The sequence below is a fragment of the Entelurus aequoreus genome, linkage group LG06 (assembly GCF_033978785.1).
Source record: "Entelurus aequoreus isolate RoL-2023_Sb linkage group LG06, RoL_Eaeq_v1.1, whole genome shotgun sequence".
NCBI lineage: Eukaryota > Metazoa > Chordata > Actinopteri > Syngnathiformes > Syngnathidae > Entelurus > Entelurus aequoreus.
Window position 1 is genome coordinate 28,503,004 of NC_084736.1, and position 26,320 is coordinate 28,529,323.

Below are 26,320 nucleotides of genomic sequence, written 5' to 3' on the forward strand. Positions count from 1 at the left end.
TTAACGTGCTACAGAAACAGACTAGGATATTCGACAAAAATGTAATAATTTTGGATGACGATGGAGCGTTAGGCTTCCTCAACGCTATGTAGCGTCCATGCTAGTGCGCTAACGGCTAACAAACTGTTTCTTACGGGGAACATTATCACCAAAAGGACTAAAGGACAAGAAATAGCTAAACATTCGACACTACACACTGTAGGCAGATACAAAAGAGCTTAGCTAACCGCTCTGATGTCGACAGTGATGTCGGCAGTGATGATACCAAGTATAGTATCGCGATACTACAGTCTTTAAAATCAATGTTTTATTTGTTGTTTTTTTTATTGTTTACAAACCCCGGTTAAAGTGCCAAAATTGTGTTTTTCTTCGTTTAGCACAGTCTATTTAAATCCCTTGTGTGTAAAATATACTTGACCAATAACTGTGATCCTGATATCGACAGTGATGATACCAAGTATAGTATCGCGATATTACAGTCTTTAAAATCTATGTTTTATTTGTTGTTTTTGTTATTGTTTACAAACCCTGGTAAAAAGAGCCAATGTTGTGTTTTTCTTCATTTAGCACAGTCTATTAAATTCCTTGTGTGTTAAACAGACTTGGCCAATAACTGTGATTCTGATGTCGACAGTGATGATACCAAGTATAGTATCGCGATACTACAGTGTTTATAATCAATGTTTTATTTGTTGTTTTTGTTATTGTTTACAAACCCTGGTAATAAGAGCCAATAACAGTTTTTGCTTTTGTTTAGGTATTTTATTATATGTATTTCGTATGTGACATAAGTGAACAGTGGTATTTTTACACCGCTATCCTGGGTTTTTGTCTGATTATAATTGTAATAAAAAATGTCATCAATTAATGATCTTGAAAATTTAAAGCATCAATATTCGCATTGGTATGCTCGATACTGCCCCAGTAACTACTTGGTATTGGATTGATACCCACATTTTATTATAACTGTGCTGTCCAATTGTTATATTTTGGTTTATTTTACACTTTGAGTCTTATTTGTAATGCAGTTTCACTTCCGAGACATAGGCTATCTATGGTATGTTTAACTAGAAAGTAACTTTTTCCCCTGAATGTGTTATGTTGCGCCCTACAAAGTGTTTATACTGCAAGTATTGTGCCTATTACACATTAGTTGTTTGATTGAAACATTCATCTTTGTTGTAATTTTCATTACCACATTTGGAGGTGGTAAAATTGCCATGTAAAATCCTGAATGCTAAAAGCAGCCTGTCTATGGCCAATTCAATTTTAATTAGCATCAAGCTAACACTTTTCTGGAAGAGTGAATCAGACTTATAATATGGCACCGTTTGATTTTATGCAGTGTTGGGTTAGTTACTAAAAAACAGTAACTAGTTACAGTTACTAGTTACTTTATTTCACAAGTAACTCAGTTACTAACTCAGTTACTTACACCAAAAAGTAATGCGTTACTGTGAAAAGTAACTATTTAGTTACTTCTTTTTTTTTTTTAAGCCTCCCATTAATGCCCTTTTAGCCTTCATTTCAGTGCTATTATTGCACTGGAGAATAATACAATCTGTTGATCAACTTGACATGCATTTGCATCACTGAACTCTGCTAAAGTGAATTGGCATCGGAGTCTGTGTCTCTCTTTACTAGCTTTGTCGAAGCATGTTGGTTTTGTAGCTGTTTCAGCAGATTTGAATTGCTGTTTTGGGCAGTAGATGGGATCTTTGATTCAAGACACAACTTACATTTGACTAAAATGTTATTTTCTTTGTGCTCGACAAAAGAAAAGTAGTGAGAATATCTCCATGTTAAGAAACTCGACTTCTGGCTCCGCCATGATGTCTTGTTAGTAAACACAGACAGCCCGCCCCCACCCACACAAAGCGCACCTCTTCTCTTCCTTGTGACACAGAAGGACGACACCGCAGCGCTCCAATAAAACACACTCAGATCTTCTGTTTCTAGCCGATATTACATAAAAAATAACGTAAAATAATGTAGTAACGCATCATGTAGTAACGGTAACTGAGTTACTGAATATAAAAAATAAAGCGTTAGACTACTAGTTACCGCCAAAAATAACGGTGTTACAGTAACGCGTTAATCCCAACACTGATTTTATGTGAATTGATGTCGAAGTTGGTACATTCTAGGGACAGAAAAAATTCAATTTGGGATTGAGCGGGATTAATTGTGAGTTATTTACAAACAAAATGTCATTAATCATGAATAAATATTTCAGTCGTTTGAGAGCCCATGTTTAAACATTTTAAATTGTCCGATGTGATTTAAAAAAAAAATTGGTATCATCAATTCTGATACTGTATTGTAAATGTTCTGATCGAATAGTCAAACAAAATTGTCTTTCTTAGATTTATTTAAAAAGCTCGAGCATTTCACATTCATAGCAAAGTATGTAAGGAGTGTGCAATAGGAAGAGAGATGTTATTCTTTGTACACTGAATACAAAGTGGGAGAGAGGAAGTAGGCTCAGTTTGGAGGGGATAGAGAGCATATGAACTAACAACAGAGAAGGGAGAAGACATACTTTCACTTACAATTGACATTGAAAAGAGAGTATGACTTACTTCCTGATGTCCTCTCCGAGAAAACAGCGGTTTCTCAGTAGCCCCGCCCACAGCTGCACTCCAACAATCCCGAAGATGAAAAAAACAAAGAAGCAGAGGAGGAGGACATTTCCCAGCATTGGAAGCGTGTCCAACAGCAGCGTCACCAAGATTCTCATACCTGGATGGCAAGAAACCAAAAAATGTCAGTAATACAATTTTAACAAGCTTTAATAACTTCGGAACATGAGTACAGCATCTAAGAAATACTGCATGACTACATGGAAGCAAGTACACACATTTACGGGTAGGACTTATGGCTCCTTATCTTATTTGTCCTCATTTTTATCAAGGACACAATCACAGGTACTGGTTGTGAGACAATATTTGGATTTGAATAATTCAAATGTTTACCAATTTATACTGTACTTGTGGGAAACGTTCTAAAGTATCAAGTATAATTGAATCTGCATTGAATTTTCATTGTAAACATTCTAAAAGGTGGTACCTCATCCCCATGCTTGGACAGTTACGTTTGGAATTTTCTCACAACACAATAAAAACTAGACAGGCTACAGGTAGCCTCCATGCAAATTAACTTCAGGTACCGGTTGATTGGACCTTTTTTATATTTAAAATGTTTCCACACATTTAAATGTGTTTAAATATGGATTAACACTGATCCAAAAAACTCACTGTACCTTGCAGATTTAAAGTAATAATCCAAATTAATAATATTATTATTATAGTCACTTTAGCATTAAAGATAACTGGAAATTAGAGCTCTAATTATCACCTGGTGATTAGCGACGTCATCTGCCAGCTAGCGATTAGGGCACTATTTGCCGGCTACAGATTAACGGCACTTTACTGTATTATTTTAAGGGTTAGCGTAAGTTAAAGTTAAAGTACCACTGATAGTCACACACACACTAGGTGTGGTGAAATTACTCTCTGCGTTTGACCCATCCCCTTGTTCCACCCCCTGGGAGGTGAGGGAAGCAGTGAGCAGCAGCGGTGACCGCACTCAGGAATCATTTTGGTGATTTAACCCCCAATTCCATAAAGTTCCTAAAAGTACCTTTAGGGAGAGTTTGATTTAAACAATTTTCAGGATCTAAAAGTAAGGGGTTCCATATCAGTGTTGGGGTCCTTGGGCAGGAAAACATTGAAGACCACTTATCTAGAATACTCGTATAAAAATAAATTAATAAATGAAACTACAATACAAATTATTACAATGTAAAAAGGACTATTGAAAGTACCAGTTGAGTGGAAAAAACAAGTTGTCTCTATGCTGAAGCTATTATCATATATATCTAATTTATGACACCCAAAGACTTTCAAAGTTTGCGAGTAAATAGATATGCTCAAAATATTAAAAATATCACAGACATTCCCGAGCCACTTTGAGAGATTATGACGTAGAGGAGGGACCACAGATCCCTAACCCGACAACAACAATGCTAATCAGGCAGACTTTGTGAGAGCCCACAACGATGACTTTTGGAAAAATTATGATCCAGAACCTTATATTTTTGAGCCCACACACGGAGGAGGTGAGCAATACGTTTTAGAAGCCGACAGCGACCCGGATGCAGCTTTATTGTGACACTAGCATTAGCAGCACTGCTGGGTGCTAAACATACAAACTAGCCATAATAAACCAAAAGAAAACACTTACTGTAATATTTCAACTCTCGCTGGGATGCCGACCGACGGCACGCTAACATGGCTCCGTTTAGATTAAGAATCAATCACAATCCTCACGAAGGGTTAAACAACATTTCCTGCAACTAGCGTCTCTTTGTGTCTATGTCGCCATCTCGGGGGATGTAAAAGTGGACCAGTCTGTCGGTCCTTGGCCACATTTGTCTACTAGATGCATTAATTATAATCTAAAATCTACTTTTAGCAAGCTTGAGACGAAGCAGAAGCAGCCGCTTTCTTAGTGTGTCAACAATAGCAGCGTAAGCTAGCATTAGCCCACTGCTATCAATGTGTCGCTAAAATAGTCTGTCTGCGTTAGCGCTTATAATAACATTATCACTCATATTTGGTTACTTTTCAGGTCACGACATGTAAATGGAGTATTGTTGGTACTTTCTGGATGTTTTAGAGAGGACACTCCATCAGTTGACTCAATTGTTAGCTTTTTATTTATGATTTAGAATGCATCAAAAAAGCCAAGCATATGTGTTCTTGTCTTACTGTACATAAGGATTGTCAATGATAAACAGCACATCTCTTTCCAATTCTGGAGTATTTCCAGTATGACTGATCTAATAATATGGTCATAGTGCAGAAGCGTTACTACTGTGACGGCGCTCTCCGAAAACAGCCGAAGGTATTTGGAGCGGAATATTCAAAATGGCTGACTGAACTTGTGGCGTTTTGTAATGTGTAAACTGTGTTTTCACATACTTTGCGGATCATAAATAAAATTGGATATGGTTTAAAGGATACAACGAAACACCATCAAACATATAAAGTCATCTTGTTTTTCTACTCCACTTTTACAAATCCATAACAAAACAATGATGCGTCAAAGTGCGTTCAACTGTTGCTACGTTTCCTTTGACTCTCAATGCTCCTTCATTCTTTCACACGCTTTCATTTTGGGTTTTTCGGTCCGGTCAGGTGGTGCGCATATGAAAGCAGCGCGGCAAATTTCCGCGTTTCGGTTCTTGTCGGTCACTTGCAAGAGCCGTTCAAGATACACGACACGTTGGCCAACGTCCCATCTCTCGCCACACATTTATACAACACGTATCGACCGAGTGAGCTCGACCCTCAGCTTCGTCCCTTCGGTCAAAATAATTACCAGAAATGACGATCCTGAAAGTGACAATTTGACATGGTTCCGTCCTCAGGGGCCTGGACGCACAGGCTCCCTGTGGCTGGTATTACCTAACCGCATGTGTTCAACATCCATCTCCACTTGTCACAGGCGATTAACGTCATCAGCGTTGAAATACTGTCCCTGATACTCAGATCATAACCTTGTAACGTTAAAGGACTGCTTGAAAAAGTATGCAATATATTTTTAATCGAAAAATAAAATTGAGAATATTTCTAATACGATGTGGCCGAACCTCAAATGAAATACTCTGAAATCCATCTATTGTTCTATTATCAAGAGTGATAGTGAAGCCTATCCAATCTAACACAAGCTTCTCCAGCGAGCTGAAATGGCGGACAAAACCTGTTGGACAGGGTCAGGGGCGCCGCTAGGGATTTTGGGCCCCATGAAAATAATATTTACAGGGCCCCCTGTATCGTAATTTCATCATCATTAGGGGCCTCTCTGGGCCCCCCTCCATCATGGGCCCCTAGAATCCGTCTCCTTTATCCCCCGTTTTCGGCGCCCCTGGACAGGGTGTCCACTCAATCCGGATGTGTGAAGGCATAGATAAGGACTTGGAAGGGCGACCCTGGCTGATTTGGGCCCGCAACAGTTATTTGCCCGTCACCGTGCGTGCTGGCTTGAGCCTGTATGATAAAACGCGGCTATCTAGTACAAAGAATTTGGTACCGCGATCAAGCACCTTCCACGGGACGCCAAACGGTGGTTGGACGGGTGAACGGTAGGCGTCATGACGCGGAGAAACAAAGTAGACATAAGTTCTGAAGACACTTACAGCCAGGGAAAACAGTGTTGAAAAGGGCCGAAGCAGTTTCTAATCAAACTGGCAGCCCGGGGGTAAAATCCATCCCGGCAGTGGAACCAGACCGTCCCCTGAGTTCAGTTCAAAATGTGGGAGATACTTTTTTTACAGTCATTTTCCTATGAACACTAGATCGTTTCTGCTGTATGGAGTAACTTGGAACAATGCAAGCACATTGGTACATCCTTGCATTGACATTTTATCCATCTAAATGTAACCCAGCTGGTTCTGCCCCCATGCCTTTTTTACCGCATTCCACACGGAGATCAGAGCCCTGGTTGTTTGTTTTCTGAATACTGGACTAAAAGCCAAGCTGACAGCCCAGTAGCCAGCACCACACTTGAAGTCGCTGGGGAGTGAGGTTTACCAACTTTTATCTGGCGCAGCCGAAATGGCTTGTCCCTGTTACGTAAAGGCCAGCGTCGCTTGCATTTTACATAACAGGGCTATTGTGTCCTGAAATGTGTACCTCGGATGAAAGAAATAGCCCACAAACTAGTTTTTACAAGAGAGGGTTATGTTTCTCATAAAAGTGAAGGGGAGAAGTCCGGCAATCGGTCTTTAGCTTTCTGAAACTGTGACCCCTTGAACAATCAGTGGCCTTGTGGTTAGAGTGAGACTGGAAGGTCGTGAGTTCAAACCCCAGCCGAGTCATACCAAAGACTATGAAAATGGGACCTATTGCCTCCCTGCTTGGCACTCAGCATCAAGGGTTGGAATTGGGGGTTAAATCACCAAAATGATTCCCAAGCAGAGGATAATTTCACCACACATAGTGTGTGTGTGAGTATCATTGGGACTTTAACTTTAACAACCCAGTGCCAGGGGCTAAGAGCCCCTTCAACACAAAAAAAGGCAGCAAGGCAGAAGTCTCTGGTTAAAACTCACCCGGAACGCCAAGTGACTGACCGAGCACCAACTCTGCAGGTACGGTACCGAGATCGTCTCTCAGAGCCGAGTTCAACCTGAGCATGATCCAAGGCTCAATGCCATCTGAGAGCGCTGCACAAAACGCTGCTTGAAGCGACCAGCGAAAACGCCCGCATAAGCCGCATAAGGTATGCTGTAGTGCGGTGCACTTACACACCCAAGGACTCCGCCAACCTATTGTAGCCAAGTCCAATTGCATGTAGTCAAACCCCCAAGCCGGAATTGAAAACGATCTGAGGGTGGCGTTAGTGTGCTGGTGGACCTTGGTGTGCTGACATGCCATGCAAGAAGCTGCCCACTCCCTGACATCCTTCCAAGGGCAGGCAAGAAGAGCTTGGAGCCAACTAGCTTGACTGATGCCAAAATGCCTGGGTGCGAGAGGAAGTTAATCGAGTCAGAAACCTGGCGGCACCATTTAATAAGTACTTCAGGCCATGAGCAGGCAGTGGAAATGTCGCAGAGGAGTGGGACCGTGCATCTTGCATGGGCTTAATGGTCGTACCAACCTAACTTTAACACTGTTACCATGCAAGAAGGCTGACAACATCAAAATACAGTTTTACCTCAACTTACGAGTATTTTGAGATATGAGCCGCTTCCCGTCTTTTTGTTGCTTTAAGTTTCGAGCACACATTTGAGTTACGAGCATCCCTGCCGTCGGTTGAAGAAGTGACCGTCCACGGATCGACACAATCCTGTCCTTCAACCACAGGAACCAAGAAAGCTAGTGCAAAAGCGAGGAAGCAGACCACCGAATCAGAGGAAGAAAACATTAAAAACACGTAAGCCCAACCTGCGAGTCAGCCCGACCACAGCCTCCGCAGCCCGCAGCCTGCGGCCCGCAGCCATTGATGTCGCAACGACGGACATTTATCCATGAAAATACAAACCCTGTTTCCATATGAGTTGGGAAATTGTGTTAGATGTAAATATAAATGGAATACAATGATTTGCAAATCCTTTTCAACCCATATTCAATTGAATGCACTACAAAGACAAGATATTTGATGTTGAAACTCATAAACTTTTTTTTTTTTTTTGCAAATAATTAACTTAGAATTTCATGGCTGCAACACGTGCCAAAGTAGTTGGGAAAGGGCATGTTCACCACTGTGTTACATGGCCTTTCCTTTTAACAACACTCAGTAAACGTTTGGGAACTGAGGAGACATATTTTTTAAGCTTCTCAGGTGGAATTATTTCCCATTCTTGCTTGATGTACAGCTTAAGTTGTTCAACAGTCCGGGGGTCTCCGTTGTGGTATTTTAGGCTTCATAATGCGCCACACATTTTCAATGGGAGACAGGTCTGGACTACAGGTAGGCCAGTCTAGTACCCGCACTCTTTTACTATGAAACCATGTTGATGTAACACGTGGCTTGGTATTGTCTTGCTGAAATAAGCAGGGGCGTCCATGGTAACGTTGCTTGGATGGCAACATATGTTGCTCCAAAACCTGTATGTACATTTCAGCATTAATGGCGCCTTCACAGATGTGTAAATTACCCATGTCTTGGGCACTAATACACCCCCATACCATCACATATGCTGGCTTTTTAATTTGCGCCTATAACAATCCGGATGGTTCTTTTCCTCTTTGGTCCGGAGGACACTACGTCCACAGTTTCCAAAAACAATTTAAAATGTGGACTCGTCAAACACAGAACACTTTTCCACTTTGTATCAGTCCATCTTAGATGAGCTCAGGCCCAGCAAAGCCGACTGCGTTTCTGGGTGTTGTTGATAAACGGTTTTTGCCTTGCATAGGAGAGTTTTAACTTGCACTTACAGATGTAGCGACCAACTGTAGTTACTGACAGTGGGTTTCTGAAGTGTTCCTGAGCCTATGTGGTGATATCCTTTACACACTGATGTCGCTTGTTGATGCAGTACAGCCTGAGGGATCGAAAGTCATGGGCTTAGCTGCTTACGTGCAGTGATTTCTCCAGATTCTCTGAATCATTTGATGATATTACGAACCGTAGATGGTGAAATCCCTCAATTCCTTGCAATAGCTGGTTGAGAAAGGTTTTTCTTAAACTGTTCAACAATTTGCTCACTTATTTGTTGACAAAGTGGTGACCCTCGCCCCATCCTTGTTTGTGAATGACTGAGCATTTCATGGAATCTACTTTTATACCCAATCATGGCACCCACCTGTTCCCAATTTGCCTGTTCACCTGTGGGATGTTCCAAATAAGTGTTTGTACTTTATCAGTATGTATTGCCACCTTTCCCAAATTCTTTGACACGTGTTGCTGGCATCAAATTCTAAAGTTAATGATTATTTGCAAAAAAAAAAATGTTTATCAGTTTGAACATCAACTATGTTATCTTTGTAGCATATTCAACTGAATATGGGTTGAAAATGATTTGCAAATCATTGTATTCCCAACTCATATGGAAACGGGGTTTGTATGTAGACCCTGCCTTTCCTTTGTTTAAAATATTTCAGTTTGTTCCGTCTCCTGACTCGACAAAGGGAATGATTTAGTATTACCTTTGGTACGCAGACATACACATTGCTTGCTGTCAACTCTGACATCCGGTCCGTCACTCAAAGAGGTCCATGTGCAACATAAACAACAAGAACTATTCTTGTTGTTACAGGACCAGGAAGCAGCCCGTTGGAGACAACCGCAAAAAAACGCTCTTCAAGGTAAATGTTGAACAATATTATTACATTTTGTTGTTGTTGTTATTGTTGTTGTTTATTATTGTTTACAAACTAAAGAAGTAGAAGTAGCCTGCCTGGTTCAGTCCCGGCTTTTTCTGTTCCGCCCGGGACTCGAACTTGGAGTAAAGCGTGCTAGCTACCGAGCTAAAAGCCAGGAACTACCAACATGGTAGCCAGCACTACTTTTGAGAGTGTCATGGAGTCTACCAACGTACACGTGGCCCAGCCATACCGGCTGGTCTCCGTTACATAAATCTCTGGATACAAATGCAAAACCCAAATAGTTTAAATGGTAGCCAAGGGCAGTTTTTGTTTAGTTATTGTGTACAAGCTACTTAATTGTGTTAAAAAAAAAGTGGTATGTAGCATTATATACCACATATTTGTGGGGAGAATGGCTCAAATGGTAGAGCAGCCGGCCCAAAACTTGAGAGTTCCTGGTTCCAATCCTGCTTCCGCCATCCGAGTCAATGCCGTAGTGTCCTTTTGCAAGACACTTCACCCACCGACCCAAAGTGTAGATAATGGGTTTCACATTGTGAAGCGCTTTGAGTCTCTAGAGAAAAAGCGCTATATAAATATTATTCATGTCACAATTTAATATATCAACTGATTCAAAACAATGGTTGCAAATATCCAATTTTAAATGATAAACTTCATACAAAAGTGTTATTGTGTTTAGTTAAAGTGAAAAAGAAAATCACAATTTTTTGAATTATTAGTTGCTGTTTTTGTGTAATTGGGATCTGCATACGTCCTGAAAATGTAAAATGGCGGTGACATTTTTAAAACAATCTTGCCTTCATTTATACTTCTGCAAACGAACCGTTTCCTCAAGTGTGACGTGATTATATGCTCACAGATGCTACCTGGTGGTTGTTTGAGCACATTGCAGATCGTCCGGGGTATTCCCATACAGGATTCTCACAAGAATGAGGCAAAAATACAACCTTACCTACTGATGACCACAGGAAAGTGTTTCAAATGTAGCATATTTTATCGGACCATAAGGCGCATAAAAAATTATGATTTTTTTTTCTAAATTGTTTTACGTTTAATGCTCTTTTTTTCAAAACAGCTTTGTGTTATTTAGTCAAAATTGCAATTTAGTTCTTCTCACATCTCACCTGTTTGTTCTTTTATTCCACTTTTTCATGTCGTTTTTCTTTTATAGCATTTAATTAATGTGCTGCGGGCCGTTAAAAAAATAGCTGCGGGCACTTTGGACACCCATGTGCTATTGTATTGTTTTTCATGCAATATTTATCATTTGAAAGTGATTTTTTTTATTTCCAAACGACATTTTACATGTTAAAGTTGAGGCGTTTTGGGGTAGCCAAGTAAGGATGAAACTCATTTGAATTCATTTAATTTTGAATTACAAGGTCAGTTGTGAAACCAATTGAGCTGCATGAATATTAGGAATGTATTCAAGCATATACTGTATATGTGTATGTATATATATATATATATATATATATATATATATATATATATATATATATATATATATATATATATATATATATATATATATATATATATATATATATATATATATATATATATATATATATATATATATATATATAGTGGCGTGCAGTCACTAGAGGCAGGGGAGGCACGGCCTCACCTGCCATCATGGAAAGAAAAAAAAAAGTAAAAAGAAAAAAATAATAATTAAATTGTTATATGTATCCAGTGATTATACTAAAGTTATTTTCCATTTAACTTCACCAGTTTTAGATTATTTTTATTTTTATTTTCACATTTGCCGTTCAAATACTGATAAGAGACGGTGCGGTGCTCAGCAGCCAGTTGAGGCACGTCACTGCGTTGTGCCTCAACATGGATTGTGCGCAATAACTCGGCTAACTGCTGGCCTGCTGTGCAGTGAGACCGTATTGCTATATGAATTATATTATACATTTCCATAGTTTAGTTAGCTGAGGTATATAATGTACAGTGTATTTTGTCAACAACTGTATGTGTGTAACATATTTTTAGTGCTGCGAAGACACTGTGTGAGGCTCGTCTCATAACCCCGCCTCCTGGTGCCAAGCACCTCCGCCGCAGAACGCACCGCCCGACGGGAGCGCCGCGGCCACACCAACCAAAGCCCACACCCAAACCCTCCACGTGCAAGACCGAATCCACCCAAAAAAAGTCACTTAACAAGAAGCCCAAAAGTGCAAAAACAACAATGCTCGCGCTGCAGGAGCCGCGAACGACCGCAGGGACACAACATTAGGTACACCTGCACTGCAGGTTCATATGTTTGTAAATCTGACTGTGATGATGCAGTCGTGCCTCACCAGACATTAACCTCACCGCACGCCACTTATATATATATATATATATATATATATACATATTTATTTGTATGCATGAATATTAAGAATATATTCAAGCATATATATATATATATATATATATATATATATATATATATATATATATATATATATATATATATATATATATATATATATATATATATACAGTATATGCATGAATATTAGGGCCGCGTGCCAAGCGGAGAATCAGCGGGAGCCTGATAAACATGACAAACGCACCGCGCACTGTAATTAAGCTACACAAGGAAAAAACATGAACATCTGTCGAACAATGGATATTTCTCTTCCACTTAAGCAGAAAGGCAAACAGAGACAGAGTGGTAGCAAAATTGTCGGTGACAAACAGAGACGTGCGGGTGCAGCAGTGATGGCTGATGGGTGGAAATACTTGATCTTGACGACAGTCGGAGGCAAAGATGGGAATATGAGACCGTGAAAAACAGGTGATGAACATCTATGTGGTGTCTTTGCTTGCATGCACTACAGAGGGAACAGGCCTTTGGGTCTTTTTGGAGGTGGAGGGGGGGTGTCTCTCTTTCCCCCCTGACCTTGAGTATGAGCCAGACTAGCCACGCTACAAGAATAGAGCTTTTACTTCACGTTGTCCATGCCAGCTGCAAAGATCGCCCCTGAGGCGATTGTTGGCCCCATGATAAGGTTGCAGGTAAAACGTTCAGTCCCTACATAGTCCGAAAAACACGTGTGAGTGTGTTTTTTGTCCACAAGAGACACAAAAGCAAAAAAGCAGTCAATCTGTTTTATGATGCGGTTTAGATAACTGTTTCTTAACCATTGTCTGTTTATCAGCAGTGGTCCGTATGGGTCGAAGCGGTACTCACTTGTAATACATTTTTCTACCACCCGTGGCAGTAATGACAATATCAAGCAAGCAGATGAAGCCTGGAGCTAAAGTCATAGAGAAGTTTCTTAAGCGCAAAAATTATGACTAAAGTGGTGAAGCTGGAATTTATTTACACTTAAATTGTATTGACAGTTTAGGAAAAATATGCATTATTAATGTAGTTTATTTTAGGACAACATACAGTAATTGTATGTATGTTTATTTTTCGTCAGTTATTTACGAGTCCCTTCTTATTTTTCTAAGCAGTCTGGCCAAAGCCTAAAGTTTATGTTTGAAATAAAAAATACAATTTCTGAATTAACACATGGTTTCTTATTTTTGGACATGGTTGTAAACGGTAAGCAGGTTAGACATAATTATTGAATACGATTAAAATCCAGAGTGGGACTAATAATTCGGTGTTAAAATGTGCGTGGGCCCCGGGCCCCTCTGTAGTGTAAAAGTTGGGCATCGAGGTCAAAACGGTTAAGAACTCCTGGTTTACACTACACACATGAACAAAAAACTAAAATGATGTATCTTGATATAAGTCTTTTATTTCGGTCAATATAAATTATTATTGGCATTATTGATCGAAGAAAAGGACAAAGATGAAAATATATGAAATGTAAACATTTTTATTTCCGACAAAGAAGAAAATAAAAAATATCGAACGTTTTATCGAACAAATTTTTTACGATAATTGACGTGAATATCACGATACATATCGATGGTATTTATCGATATTGTTTTATTTAACCTTAAATACAAATGTAGTTTGTTTTGTTCAAGACTATGAACTTTGCAATTTGCAATAAACAGACAAAAAGACTATTTTAATAACTCTTCATGTCCACTATTACAGTCACTTTTTAATTGGCCATGAAACTACTAAAAGTCTGCACATTTTGATGATACATGTAAACTACAATAGGTATCGATATTTCAGACACACAAAAAACGGCACGGCACGGGGGGCTGGGGAAAAAACACCACCTTTGAGGCATCCACACTGGACAGAAACTGAAATGAACTGGCTAAATGCTGCCTCACTGCACAAAAGTTTGATGCAAGAGGACCTCAGGATCCAGAAGGGTTGATACGGGAAAAACAGGTCAGATAGATAAGAAGTAGAGATGTCCGATAATATCGGCCTGCCAATATTATCAGCCGATAAATGCTTTAAAATGTAATATCGGAAATTATCGGTATCGTTTTTTTTTTATCGGAATCATGTTTTTTTATTAATTTTTTTTATTAAATCAACATAAAAAACACAAGATACAATTACAATTAGTGCACCAACCCAAAAAACCTCCCTCCCTCATTTACACTGATTCACACAAAAGGGTTGTTTCTTTCTGTTATTAATATTTCTGGTTCCTACATTATATATCAATATATATCAATACAGTCTGCAAGGGATACAATCGGTAAGCACACATGATTGTGCGTGCTGCTAGTCCACTAACAGTACAACCTTTAACAGTTAATTTTACTCATTTTCATTAATTACTAGTTTCTATGTAACTGTTTTTATATTGTTTTACTTTCTTTTTTATTCAAGAAAATGTTTTTAATTTATTTATCTTATTTTAATTTTTTAATTTTTTTTAAAAAGGACCTTATCTTCACCATACCTCTCTCTCTCTCTAGGTCGTCCTCAGACGAGCCTTCCATCATTGCTTCCAGTCATCCCGATTCTCCATACATTTGGCCAGTTCCTTGGTACTCTGAGCTCCTGCATCCTTCTTGAGTACATCCACGTATGTTAGTGTGGGACGTCCTCTTGACCGATGCCCATGTGTTGGTTCCCACAGTACCAATTTGCTGGCTGGCAGCTCCTTATGCCTTTGGCAGTGCCCTGCTAGTCTCATTCTCCTTACAGCAATCTTCTCGCTCACCCTTGGTATTCCCCTGTAGAGGACTCTGTCGGTTACGTGCGCACTCTTGTTGATGTTATGCACTGCACGCAGCATCCTGGTGTAGCAACCATCCAGAGACCTCTCCAGGGTTGGCTTCAGGGTCCAGCATTCGCTGCCATAGAGGAGAACGGACTCAACTGTCGCGTAGAAGAAGCTGAGTTGGATTTGGCGGGGGAGGTTGGAGCTCCATACACTGGTCATGCCGTTCAGGGCCCTCCATGCAAGTGCCTTCCTCACTTTTAAATCCTGCTCAGTTGAGTTGACCCATCCGCCCAGGTATTTGAAGTCCTCAACTTCTTTCAGCACAGTGCCTCCTGCTGTTATCAGAGGTTGATGTTCTGGTGGAACATTGTAGGTCATGACCTCAGTTTTCTTGGCATTTAGCCTAAGGCCAACCTTGGCGCACTCTAGCTCTACCCTGTGTAGGAGTTCTTGTGCTTGTTCCACGTTGTTGGAGAGCAGACTGATGTCATCCGCATAGTCAAGGTCTGTCAGGACCACTGCCGGTTGTCGACTCGACTTCCTTGGTGTCAGCGTGAAGCCAAGTTCCTGCTCTCGCCCATTTATTGCCTTCCTGAGCGCATGATCAAGGACTATGATGAAGAGGAAGGGGGCTAGTGTATCCCCTTGTATAACTCCAGCCAGGATGTCAAACTCCTCGCTGTTGCCATCTGGGGTCACCACCCTGGCCCTTGTTACTGCGTACATGGACTCTATTGCTCTGAGTAGGTTCGGAGGAATACTGTATGCCTTCAAGATCTTCACCATCGTGCCTCGATGTATCGAGTCAAATGCCTTTTTGAAGTCTATGAAGCATAGGACTGCAGTCAGGTTGTCCTTCCTCACCTCCTCAATCAATCTCCTAAGTGCCAAGATCTGGGCTGTAGTTGTTCGTCCTTCTCGAAAGCCGTTCTGATGTACTCTCAGGTGAGGGTCGATTGCATGCCGGACCCTGTTTAGGATCATGCGGTTGTAGACTTTCGCAGTGATACAGGTCAGGCTGATGCCTCGGTAGTTGTCTGGCTTCGAGAGGTCTCCGGATTTGGGCACTGGTACGATGTTTGATAGAGACCACATATCAGGCAGCCGATTGTGCAGCAGAGCAAGGTTGCAGAACTCTAGAATGATGTCATCAAGATCACAGTTCTTCACGACCTCTGGGGGTATGCCGTCCGGGCCAGCGCTTTTTCCCACTCTTACTGTGGCTTTTGCCCTGGCGAGCTCTCCGAGTGTGAAGGGACCATCGTTGATGTTCAGGTTTGGGAGGACTGATGGTATTTCTTCTTCCTCAGCTGCGTCTGCTGTTTCTCCCAGCAGCCTTTTGAAGTGACTGGACCAGGTTGTCACCCTCTCCTCCGGGCTGTGTCCCTCCACCTGTCCCTCTTTGGTCCTCTTCCGCCCCGTCATCTCATTGATGACCCTCCAGGCCTCGCCATACTGTTGTTCACCTTGCGCCGCCTGCACCCTCCGCACTCTCTCCATCAGTTCTTCCCCTTTGATGGTATCATAGCATCTGAAAATAAACTGTTTGGCTTCATTCAGCTCGCCACGCCTCTCCACAGTTGGTTCCCGTTCAAAGTTGAGGCAGGCTTCCTCCACCATCCCTCGTGCTGCTACGACCTCTGGGTGTTTGGATCGTCTGGAGGTACTGACTCTCTCCATCATGGGCATGCACAGCCTGGTCGCCTCCTCATTCGCAGTGACGAATCTCCTGTATTCTCCACTGGCCTCCGCTCCCCTGTCCAGCTGCTGGAATCGTCTCCTCATCTCCTCTACGTATCTGGTTTGAAGGCCAGGGTCACTTGAGAAAGCTTTCCAGTTATACCGGATCTTGGGACTTGGTTTGGGGACCCTGAGGCTCAGGCAAACTCTCATTGAGACCACACGGTGGTCTGAGCCCACAGAACTAAAAGTGCTGTATGGCTCAGCATTCAGGATGGAGTTCCTCCATTTCTTCCTCACTAGGATGTAATCTAGCTGCCGTAGTGTTCCTGAGGCTCGGTCTCGGAAGGTCCACCTCTTTCCTGTTCTCTTCCGGAAGATGGTATTCGCCGCCAGTAGCTCGTGTTCCATGAGGAAGGCAGTGAGGTAGGTGCCGTTGCGGTTGGTAGAGTCGTGGTAAGGGAAGGGTGCGTCCTCTGGTCCAAGCCTTGCATTGAAGTCCCCAAGGATTGCCAGGAAGTTGTGCGCTGGGACGCCACGGACCGCTCTTACAAGGTCCTCAAAGAACTTCCCCACCACGTCAGATGGTGCCACGTTGGGGGGTGAGTACACGACTATGACTGTTGTTACTGGGTTGCCCGAGAACTCTGCGCTCAGAATCCTGTCGGTGTGGTGGTAAACCCGACGGAGTGCCTTACGTGCCCGTGGGCCCAGCATTAACCCTACACCGCCTGTTGCGGCCTGGGCCTCGTTCCTCCACGCAGATGCAGAAATGAACGTGCATCTCTCCACTCTGCAGTACAGGATGGGGTCATCAGTGTGCACTCTCCTGTGTTCTTGGACCCCCAGGATCTCCACTCCCCGTTCCTCTGCACAGTGTGCAAGCTCTATCAATCTCGCTTCTTCTCTCGCTGTGCATGCGTTGAAGGTTCCCATAACAAATGGTCTCCGACAGCGCATGAGTGCATTGGACGGGGTGCTGTGTTCGGACAGGACCCTCCCTGGGACAATCCCAGGGTTTGAGGTCCTGTCGTCATCGTGTCCTCCAGGAGGAGGACCAGCACCACCGTCCGCTGTGATGTTCCTGCGGACTCCCGCCGCTGGAAGTATAGGATTTGGGAGGACTTTGTACTCCATGGTTGGCTTTACTATGCTAATAGCGAACTGTGGGGCGCAACTCCTCGCAGTCCCGGTTTTAGTTCAGAGTGACCTTCTCCTAGACAGGTTGCCATCCAAGGCTTACGAGCCCCATCTGCCCGAATGCGGCAGGTAGCACGGGGGTACATCTTACCAGTGGCGGTATTAACCCGACCTGACCTGACCTGACCTGACCTGGTTGTCCAAATTAGGCATAATGATGTGTTAATTCCACGACTGTATATATCGGTATCTGTTGGTATCGGTATCGGTTGATATCGGTATCTGTAATTAAAGAGTTGGACAGTATCGGAATATCGGATATCGGCAAAAAGCCATTATCGAACATCCCTAATAAGAAGGCGCAAGGCCATTAAGACATTAAACAAGTAATAACAGAACTTTAAAGTCCACCCTGAAGCAGACCGGGTGCCAATGGAGCGACTTTAAAACAAGTGTAATGTGCTCCCGACTTAACAATTGTTTAATAATAATAATACTTGTAGAGTTCTAAAATATTTTTTGGGAATACCAGAGAGCAGGGCATTACGAAATAAAAATGTACATTGGTGCCTCCGTGTCGGCCTGAGAGCAAAACAGACGGATTCTGTCTGTGAGCTTAAGAACCTATTTTTGTAATATTTTTTAAAATGTGGGATAAAAGTCCGCTCGGAGTACAAAAATCACGCCCAGATTTTTTATAGACTGTGGTTTAAAATCTTGTAATTTCGGTAAAAGTTACTCCCTCTGGTCTACGGGGCCTAAAACTAAAACCTCCGTTTTGTCCTGGTTGAGCTGTAAGGAATTCACTGCCATCCATGACTTGATGTTTACGATGCAGTTAAAAAGTAGATCTATTGGTCCTGTGTCATCAGGAGACATGGCAATGTACAACTGTGTATCATCAGCGTAACCGTGGAAACTGATGCTGTGTCTCTTAATTACATCCCCAAGAGGCAGCATATGAAGATGAAAAAGAATGGGACCTAAAATAGAGCATTGAGGAACCCCACATCTTATATCATGGGTTCCAGAGGAATATGCATCCATATTTACATAAACACTGTATCTGCACCGTCTGTGAGATAATATATTTATAAGATATCAAATGTTAGGGTACACTGTGCCAAAAGTGACTCTTAGATCCAGCAGAACCAACACTGTTTGCTCTTTATTATCTAGAGTCCAACTGATGCCATTTACAATCTTTAAAAGTGCTGTGTCGGTACTGTGGTTCATCACTCAAAACTTAACATTGACAGAATAATAGTACAGGGTTGATATGGTAAAAGCAGGTCAAAAAGATAAAAAGGGGCAAGGCCATTAAAACATTCAAAAACTAATAACAGAACTTTAAAATTGACCCCAAAATGGACGGGGTGCCAATGGAGCGACTTTAAAACTGGTGTAATGTGCTCCCGCCCTCTGGCCCCTTGTCAGCCAGTACAATGTATTGTAACAATTGTATCAAAATAATAATACTTGTAGAGTTCTAAAATTATTTTTGGGAATACCACAGAGCAGGGTATTACGATAGTCTGAACGACAGAAAATGATAACGTACAGGTGTGCCTCTGTGTTGGCCCGAGAGCGAAACGGACGGATTCTGGCCATCTTAAAATGATAAAAAAATATTTTTGTAACATTTTTATTTTGTGGGGTAAAGTCAACTCAGAGTCAAAAGTCATGCCCAGATTTTATACATTTTGTGTTTAAAATCTTGTAATTTGGGTAAACGTTTCACCCTCTGGCTTTCAGGACCTAAAACTAAAACCTCTCAACCTCCTGGTTGAGCTGTAGGAAATTCATGCCATCCATGACTTGATGTCTAAAATGCAGTTAAAAAGGGTAATTTAACGTTTGTCGCTTTTTAATGACGTATATGTCGAATGAACACGATCTGATCGTGCATCGGATACATAACGGATTTATAGCTGCACAGAGGTCTAGGTTGGATTTAAAAAAAAAAAACCGGAAACGTACTGTTCAAATTGACATGAAAAAATCGGATAAATGTCACATATTGGCAAAAAAATCTGATTTGACCTGCAGTGCGGACATATACTGTAGGTACTGTGGACGTAGTACAGTTGTACCTCAACTTACAAGTATTTTGAGATACGAGGTGTCTCAACTTTTTGTCATGCTTTAAACTGTGAGTATTCATTTGAGTTCAGAGCCTCCCAACCGCTAGTTGGCGTAGCGACTGTGAGAATGAACCCCGTTGATACCCGCCCGGTCTTCTTCACTAGCATAAATTAATAGCTGGAGATCGTCCAACATTCAGAACAAAGAAAGCGAGTTGGGAGTTGATTTGAGATACTAATAGTCCAATTAGGTTCATTAGGTCTCATAATAATTGTGCAATTTAGATTCTTATAGCCAGACCTCTGTGTTTATTTCGATACCTGACAGTTTTGGCTACAACTATGGCCTTCCTCAGAGGTCGTTACGGGATGTTGATGTGACGTGTCTGGTCAGCTGATTTAAACAGTCTTTAGCGCTGTCTTCCTGCTCACAGTAGCAGGCTGACAGTGCCATCTGCAGTCCGACTTCTTCAGGACTTTGTCCCAGGTGTGGGAAAGTTGGTATGCCCCACCGTCCCGGTTCACAGTCTGGGGCCGCGCCACTGGATCCCAATGGCTCACAAACTCTCAGTCATAAGAGCACATTTTGAACGCACCAATCTCATCACTCAAGAATAAGACAGAAAGGAGGCAGAACAGCACATTAGAAAAACGCTAAGAACTTGCAACTACCCAAAGTGGGCCATAGATACACAACGGCAAAAAGCTAAACAAAACGTCATTAAAACGAAACAAAAAACAAACCAAACTGGGCCATGGTCATACTTCTATACGTCAGGGGGTCACGGGTCACAGAGAGTGTACAGCGGGCCATGAACAAGCACAACATCAATACTCTGGTTAAACCTCACACCAAACTACGACAGTTGTTAGTCCACCTTAAGGACAAAATAGACCAAGAACACAAATGAAAAGTAATAAATGAGATACCTTGTTTGTCTTGCAAAAAATCATACATGGGAGAAACTGGCAGAGCGCTTAACATCAGGAAGAAAGAGCACAGAAAAGAATGTGAAAAGGAAACATCAAAAGTCTCAAATCGAGCCACCAGATGACAAGCAGAACAAGAACAGCTGAAGTCTGCTGTATCAAACCACTGCAAGACGGAGATCCACCACATAGAGTGGGACAACGCCCATGTCATCGGCACCGAGAGCAACAAACACCACTGTTGGATCATAGAAGCCATTGAGATTCGGAAGGGTGCCCCCTAGACTGTGAACTGGGACGGTGGGGCGTACCGACTTTCCCACACCTGGGACAAAGTCCTGAAAAAGTCGGACTGCAGATGGCGCTGTCAGCCTGCTACTAAAAGCAGGCTGACAGTGCCTAAAACTGTTGAAATCAGCTGACCAGACACGTCACATGAACATCACGCAACAACCTCTGAGGAAAGCCCCAGTTGTAGCCGGAACTGTCAGGTATCGAAATAAACACACAGGTCTTTCTATAAGAATACAAATTGCAAGAGATACTAGTAGTTGGAGTTATGAGCTCGGTCATACAACCAATAAAGTTTGAAAGTTGATATATTATTACTGTAATTCATGTATGTCAACGCAAGGCTCAAACGTGAGCCGGATTTGCATATACCAGTTCTCGGGACACAATTCTAAGAACTACCACACTTGAGTTTAGTTATAGGAACTACCCTTGCCAACAGGGACTTTTCCTTTTCACATTTTCACATGCCTGGGGATGCTGGGGACCTTAGTAAGAAAGATGTGTGACGCATATCCGCCGGCGACCCATGACGTATTACATTAGCGCCTCACCCACCACTGCAAAACAACCAACAACACGCCTGTGAAAAGTGATCAAAGAAACAACACAAGCAAAAATGGAGACCTCAGAGGCTACTGTGTCCATTTTTCCTGTTGCTGTTACGATGTCGTAACAGCAACAACTGTGGGACTTTGAAAAAATGGCGGGTCTGTGTTGTGGCGTAGCTCGTCAGTTCAACCAATCCTCAAACACCTACGTATTTTAGTTCTTATGGGACTCAGTTTAGACCCTGCCCCAGAGTAGGAGCTAAAATGGTTATAGGATCTGAGGGCCATAGTCCCTGGTTCCCGTATGTCGGAATACGACGAAAAACTGCCCGGGGACTAAAAAGGTTATAGGAACTCCAAAAAGTCCCTACAGTCGGAAAACGACTATGTACTTACTTGGTACTCTGTTGATGGCCCGCAGAGGCCGGAGAACTCGGACTGTGCGGATGGCTGAGAAGCTGGCATTCTGTCCATCCAGCGAGTACTCCAACACCCTAAGGATGCACAGAGTTTTAAAATACTGCGCACACATTTGCCACAAGGTGCATCTTCACAGTCTAATGGGATTTCCTATGACAGTTGCTTTTACAAAGATGATAATCCGTTTATTCAACCAGCAGTTAATTAGTGGGAATACAGGTCAACAACAACAATTACCAATAACATCATTTGCGTAAGTCATCCTCAGCACATTGATGTGTTTTTGCGTCTGTTTTTCTTTGTTTTGATCTTCCTCCGACAAGAACTGAGCGTCTCCAGGAGCCTAGGGCATGCAGTCCTTGTTTATTCACTCCTGGTACTTAATGCGATGCCCTTATCTCACTCTGTTTATGTACCATGACACTGAAGAATGGTTTTGTACGGAGAGTGTACTCGGCATGAAAATGTCATTCTGATTGTGAGTGACAGTCTCAGTTGCTGTATCTCTTTGAAGGCGTGCTGTAAGACTGCGAGGGAAATAAATGTCCCTCAGCATTTATTCATCCTGTGTTGGTTGGTTAACGATGGAGCCGGTGCATACCTCGGAGGGTTACTAGAAAACTGTGTTTTGCCTGCAATTCCGCAGGGATGCAGCTATAAAGGATTTACCCAGGGACCAAATATGTGTTCCTTTACATGTTCCTCGATTGTCGGGAAATTTAGCACAGCACTGCGGAATTGCAGTACTAGGTGGACAGTTTGAGGGCAAACAAGAAAAGCATTGTGGGATACGAACCCCGCCATGACGATGACAAAGTCCAGCTGGTTCCACTTGTCGCCAAGGTAACAATTGCTGCCAAAAATCCCCAGGGCCACCATCTTGATGATCATTTCCACCGCAAAGAAGGCAAATATACAGTCATCCAAAACCTGACGAGAAAACAGACAGAACAGAACTCATTTGGAAACTGGTAAACAGTGTGAATCTTTGGACACATAACGATCCGATCCGATTCCTGGGGTGACGATGCGATTCAGAATCAATTTCAATTCAATACGATTCTCGATTCAAACTGAGTATTGCAATGGGATGAATAAGAATCGCGATTCGGTTGTGAATTGATTAGTTTGTGCACCGCTAGTTAGTATTGTGGCATGCTAAAATTAGCACGCTAACTTTTTTCAACTCATTTCATATGAGTGCTAACTTTTAACATGCTAACGTTTTTAGCTAATTGTACATGTGTATGCTTTGTATTCATACGACTTGCTACTTGACACATGCTAACTGTTAGCATTAGGGGCGCAAAACTTTGGGCATCTAATGATTCGATCCGATTCCTGGTATGACGATAAGATTCAGAATCGATTCCAATTCAACGCGATTCTCGACTCAAACCGATTATTGCAATGTATTATTTGGTATGATAATTATAATGTAACTTATAATGTAACTTTTTCAAAACAGTTTACAGATTAAAAAAACTCCTTCTGGTTGCATTAAGATATACTATATATATATATATATATATATATATATATATATATATATATATATATATATATATATATATATATGTATATATATATATATATATATATATATATATATATATATATATATATATATATATATATATATATATATATATATATATATATATATATATATTTTTTTTTTTTTTTTTATCAACTTTTTTAAATGATGTATCGTTTTGGAATCGGGATGGATAAAAATCGATATTCGGATATCAATTGGATTATTTTGTGCACCACAAGTTAGCATTGTGGCATGCTAACATGAGCACGCAAACATTTTTATCCAGTTGTACAGCCAAACACCTCAGTCATATAACTTGGTCTTTGACGCTTTATATTCATATGACTTGCTACTTGACACATGCTAAATGCTAGCATCAGGGGATTCGATCAAATTCCGATTACTGAGGTGACGATAAGATTCAGAATCGATTCTTGGCATAATAATTATAATGTAACTTTTTCAAAACAGGTAAAGGTTAGAAAAGCTCCTTCTGGTTGCATTAAGATAGCCTAAAAACGCCTTTTAAAAATTGTATTCTTAGAAAATGTTATTATGTTTTTTATTTTTTATATATTGTTTTTAAATCAACTTTTAAAACTCATGAATCGATTTAGAATCAGTTTGAGAAACACTGGTCTGGATTTACAGTTGACAGGCTTTAGCGTTTGCAATATGTTCGTTTCTGGAAGCGTTCCCAGATTGCAAATGAAACCACGCCCCTCATGCTATCCAAAAGTATCATAATTTATCTTTTGAAAAGGTACATTGTTTAAATGTATATCTCTAAGTCATTTTTTTCCTGTAACAGTTAAAAATAAACTTCATAAAACTTATATAGATTCACCTGGTCACAACATGATGTACACCTGCACGCTCTCCGATGGATTCAGCATCTGCATTAAAAAGCTGCTTTTAGCAGTATTTATGTTACTGCATGTTGGTGATTATGCACCTGCCAAGACTACCCTAAACTCCGGACTGCAAGCCACTACTTTTTCCCTATGCTTTAAACCCTGCGGCCTAATTTTGCTGACAGCTATATTGCATCCATCCATCCATCCATCCATCCATCTTCTTCCGCTTATCCGAGGTCGGGTCGCGGGGGCAGCAGCCTAAGCAGGGAAGCTCAGATTTTCCTCTCCCCAGCCACTTCGTCCAGCTCCTCCCGGGGGATCCCGAGGCGTTCCCAGGCCAGCCGGGAGACATAGTCTTCCCAACGTGTCCTGGGTCTTCCCCGTGGCCTCCTACCGGTTGGACGTGCCCTAAACACCTCCCGAGGGAGGCATTCAGGTGGCATCCTGACCAGATGCCCGAACCACCTCATCTGGCTCCTCTCGATGTGGAGGAGCAGCGGCTTTACTTTGAGCTCCCCCCGGATGGCAGAGCTTCTCACCCTATCTCTAAGGGAGAGCCCCGCCACCCGGCGGAGGAAACTCATTTCGGCCGCTTGTACCCGTGATCTTGTCCTTTCGGTCATAACCCAAAGCTCATGACCATAGGTGAGGATGGAAACGTAGATCGACCGGTAAATTGAGAGCTTTGCCTTCCGGCTCAGCTCCTTCTTCACCACAACGGACCTATACAGCGTCCGCATTACTGAAGACGCCGCACCGATTCGCCTGTCGATCTCACGATCCACTTTTCCCTCACTCGTGAACAAGACTCCTAGGTACTTGAACTCCTCCACTTGGGGCAGGGTCTCCTCCCCAACCCGGAGATGGCACTCCACCCTTTTCCGGGCAAGAACCATGGACTCGGACTTGGAGGTGCTGATTCTCATCCCAGTCGCTTCACACTCGGCTGCGAACCGATCCAGTGAGAGAAGATCCTGGCCAGATGAAGCCATCAGGACCACATCATCTGCAAAAAGCAGAGACCTAATCCTGCAGCCACCAAACCGGATCCCCTCAACGCCTTGACTGCGCCTAGAAATTCTGTCCATAAAAGTTATGAACAGAATCGGTGACAAAGGGCAGCCTTGGCGGAGTCCAACCCTCACTGGAAACGTGTCCGACTTACTGCCGGAAATGCGGACCAAGTTCTGACACTGATCGTACAGGGAGCGGACAGCCACAATCAGACAGTCCGATACCCCATACTCTCTGAGCACTCCCCACAGGACCTCCCGAGGGACACGGTCGAATGCCTTCTCCAAGTCCACAAAGCACATGTAGACTGGTTGGGCAAACTCCCATGCACCCTCAAGGACCCTGCCGAGAGTATAGAGCTGGTCCACAGTTCCACGACCAGAACGAAAACCACACTGTTCCTCCTGAATCCGAGGTTCGACTATCCGGCGTAGCCTCCTCTCCAGTACACCCGAATAGACCTTACCGGGAAGGCTGAGGAGTGTGATCCCACGATAGTTGGAACACATCCTCCGGTTCCCCTTCTTGAAGAGAGGAACCACCACCCCGGTCTGCCAATCCAGAGGTACCGCCCCCGATGTCCACGCGATGCTGCAGAGTCTTGTCAACCAAGACAGCCCCACAGCATCCAGAGCCTTAAGGAACTCCGGGCGGATCTCTTCCACCACCGGGGCCTTGCCACCGCGGAGCTTTTAAACTACCTCAGCAACCTCATCCCCAGAAATAGGAGAGCCCACCACAGATTCCCCAGGCACTGCTTCCTCATAGGAAGACGTGTCGGTGGGATTGAGGAGGTCTTCGAAGTATTCCCTCCACCGATCCACAACATCCGCAGTCGAGGTCAGCAGAACACCATCCGCACCATACACGGT

General features: G+C 42.4%; 1 protein-coding gene across 1 annotated transcript in view; it reads right to left on the minus strand.

Moving 5' to 3' along the window:
* Window positions 1-26,320, minus strand: part of cacna1ha (calcium channel, voltage-dependent, T type, alpha 1H subunit a) — a 179,362-nt gene that overhangs the window by 147,333 nt on the left and 5,709 nt on the right. The window contains exons 2-4 of the mRNA XM_062050471.1: window positions 22,834-22,967; window positions 22,014-22,111; window positions 2,583-2,742 (exon numbers count right to left, since the gene is read on the minus strand). Coding sequence (XP_061906455.1) covers window positions 2,583-2,742; window positions 22,014-22,111; window positions 22,834-22,967 — 392 coding nt within the window. The remainder of the gene's footprint in view (window positions 1-2,582; window positions 2,743-22,013; window positions 22,112-22,833; window positions 22,968-26,320) is intronic.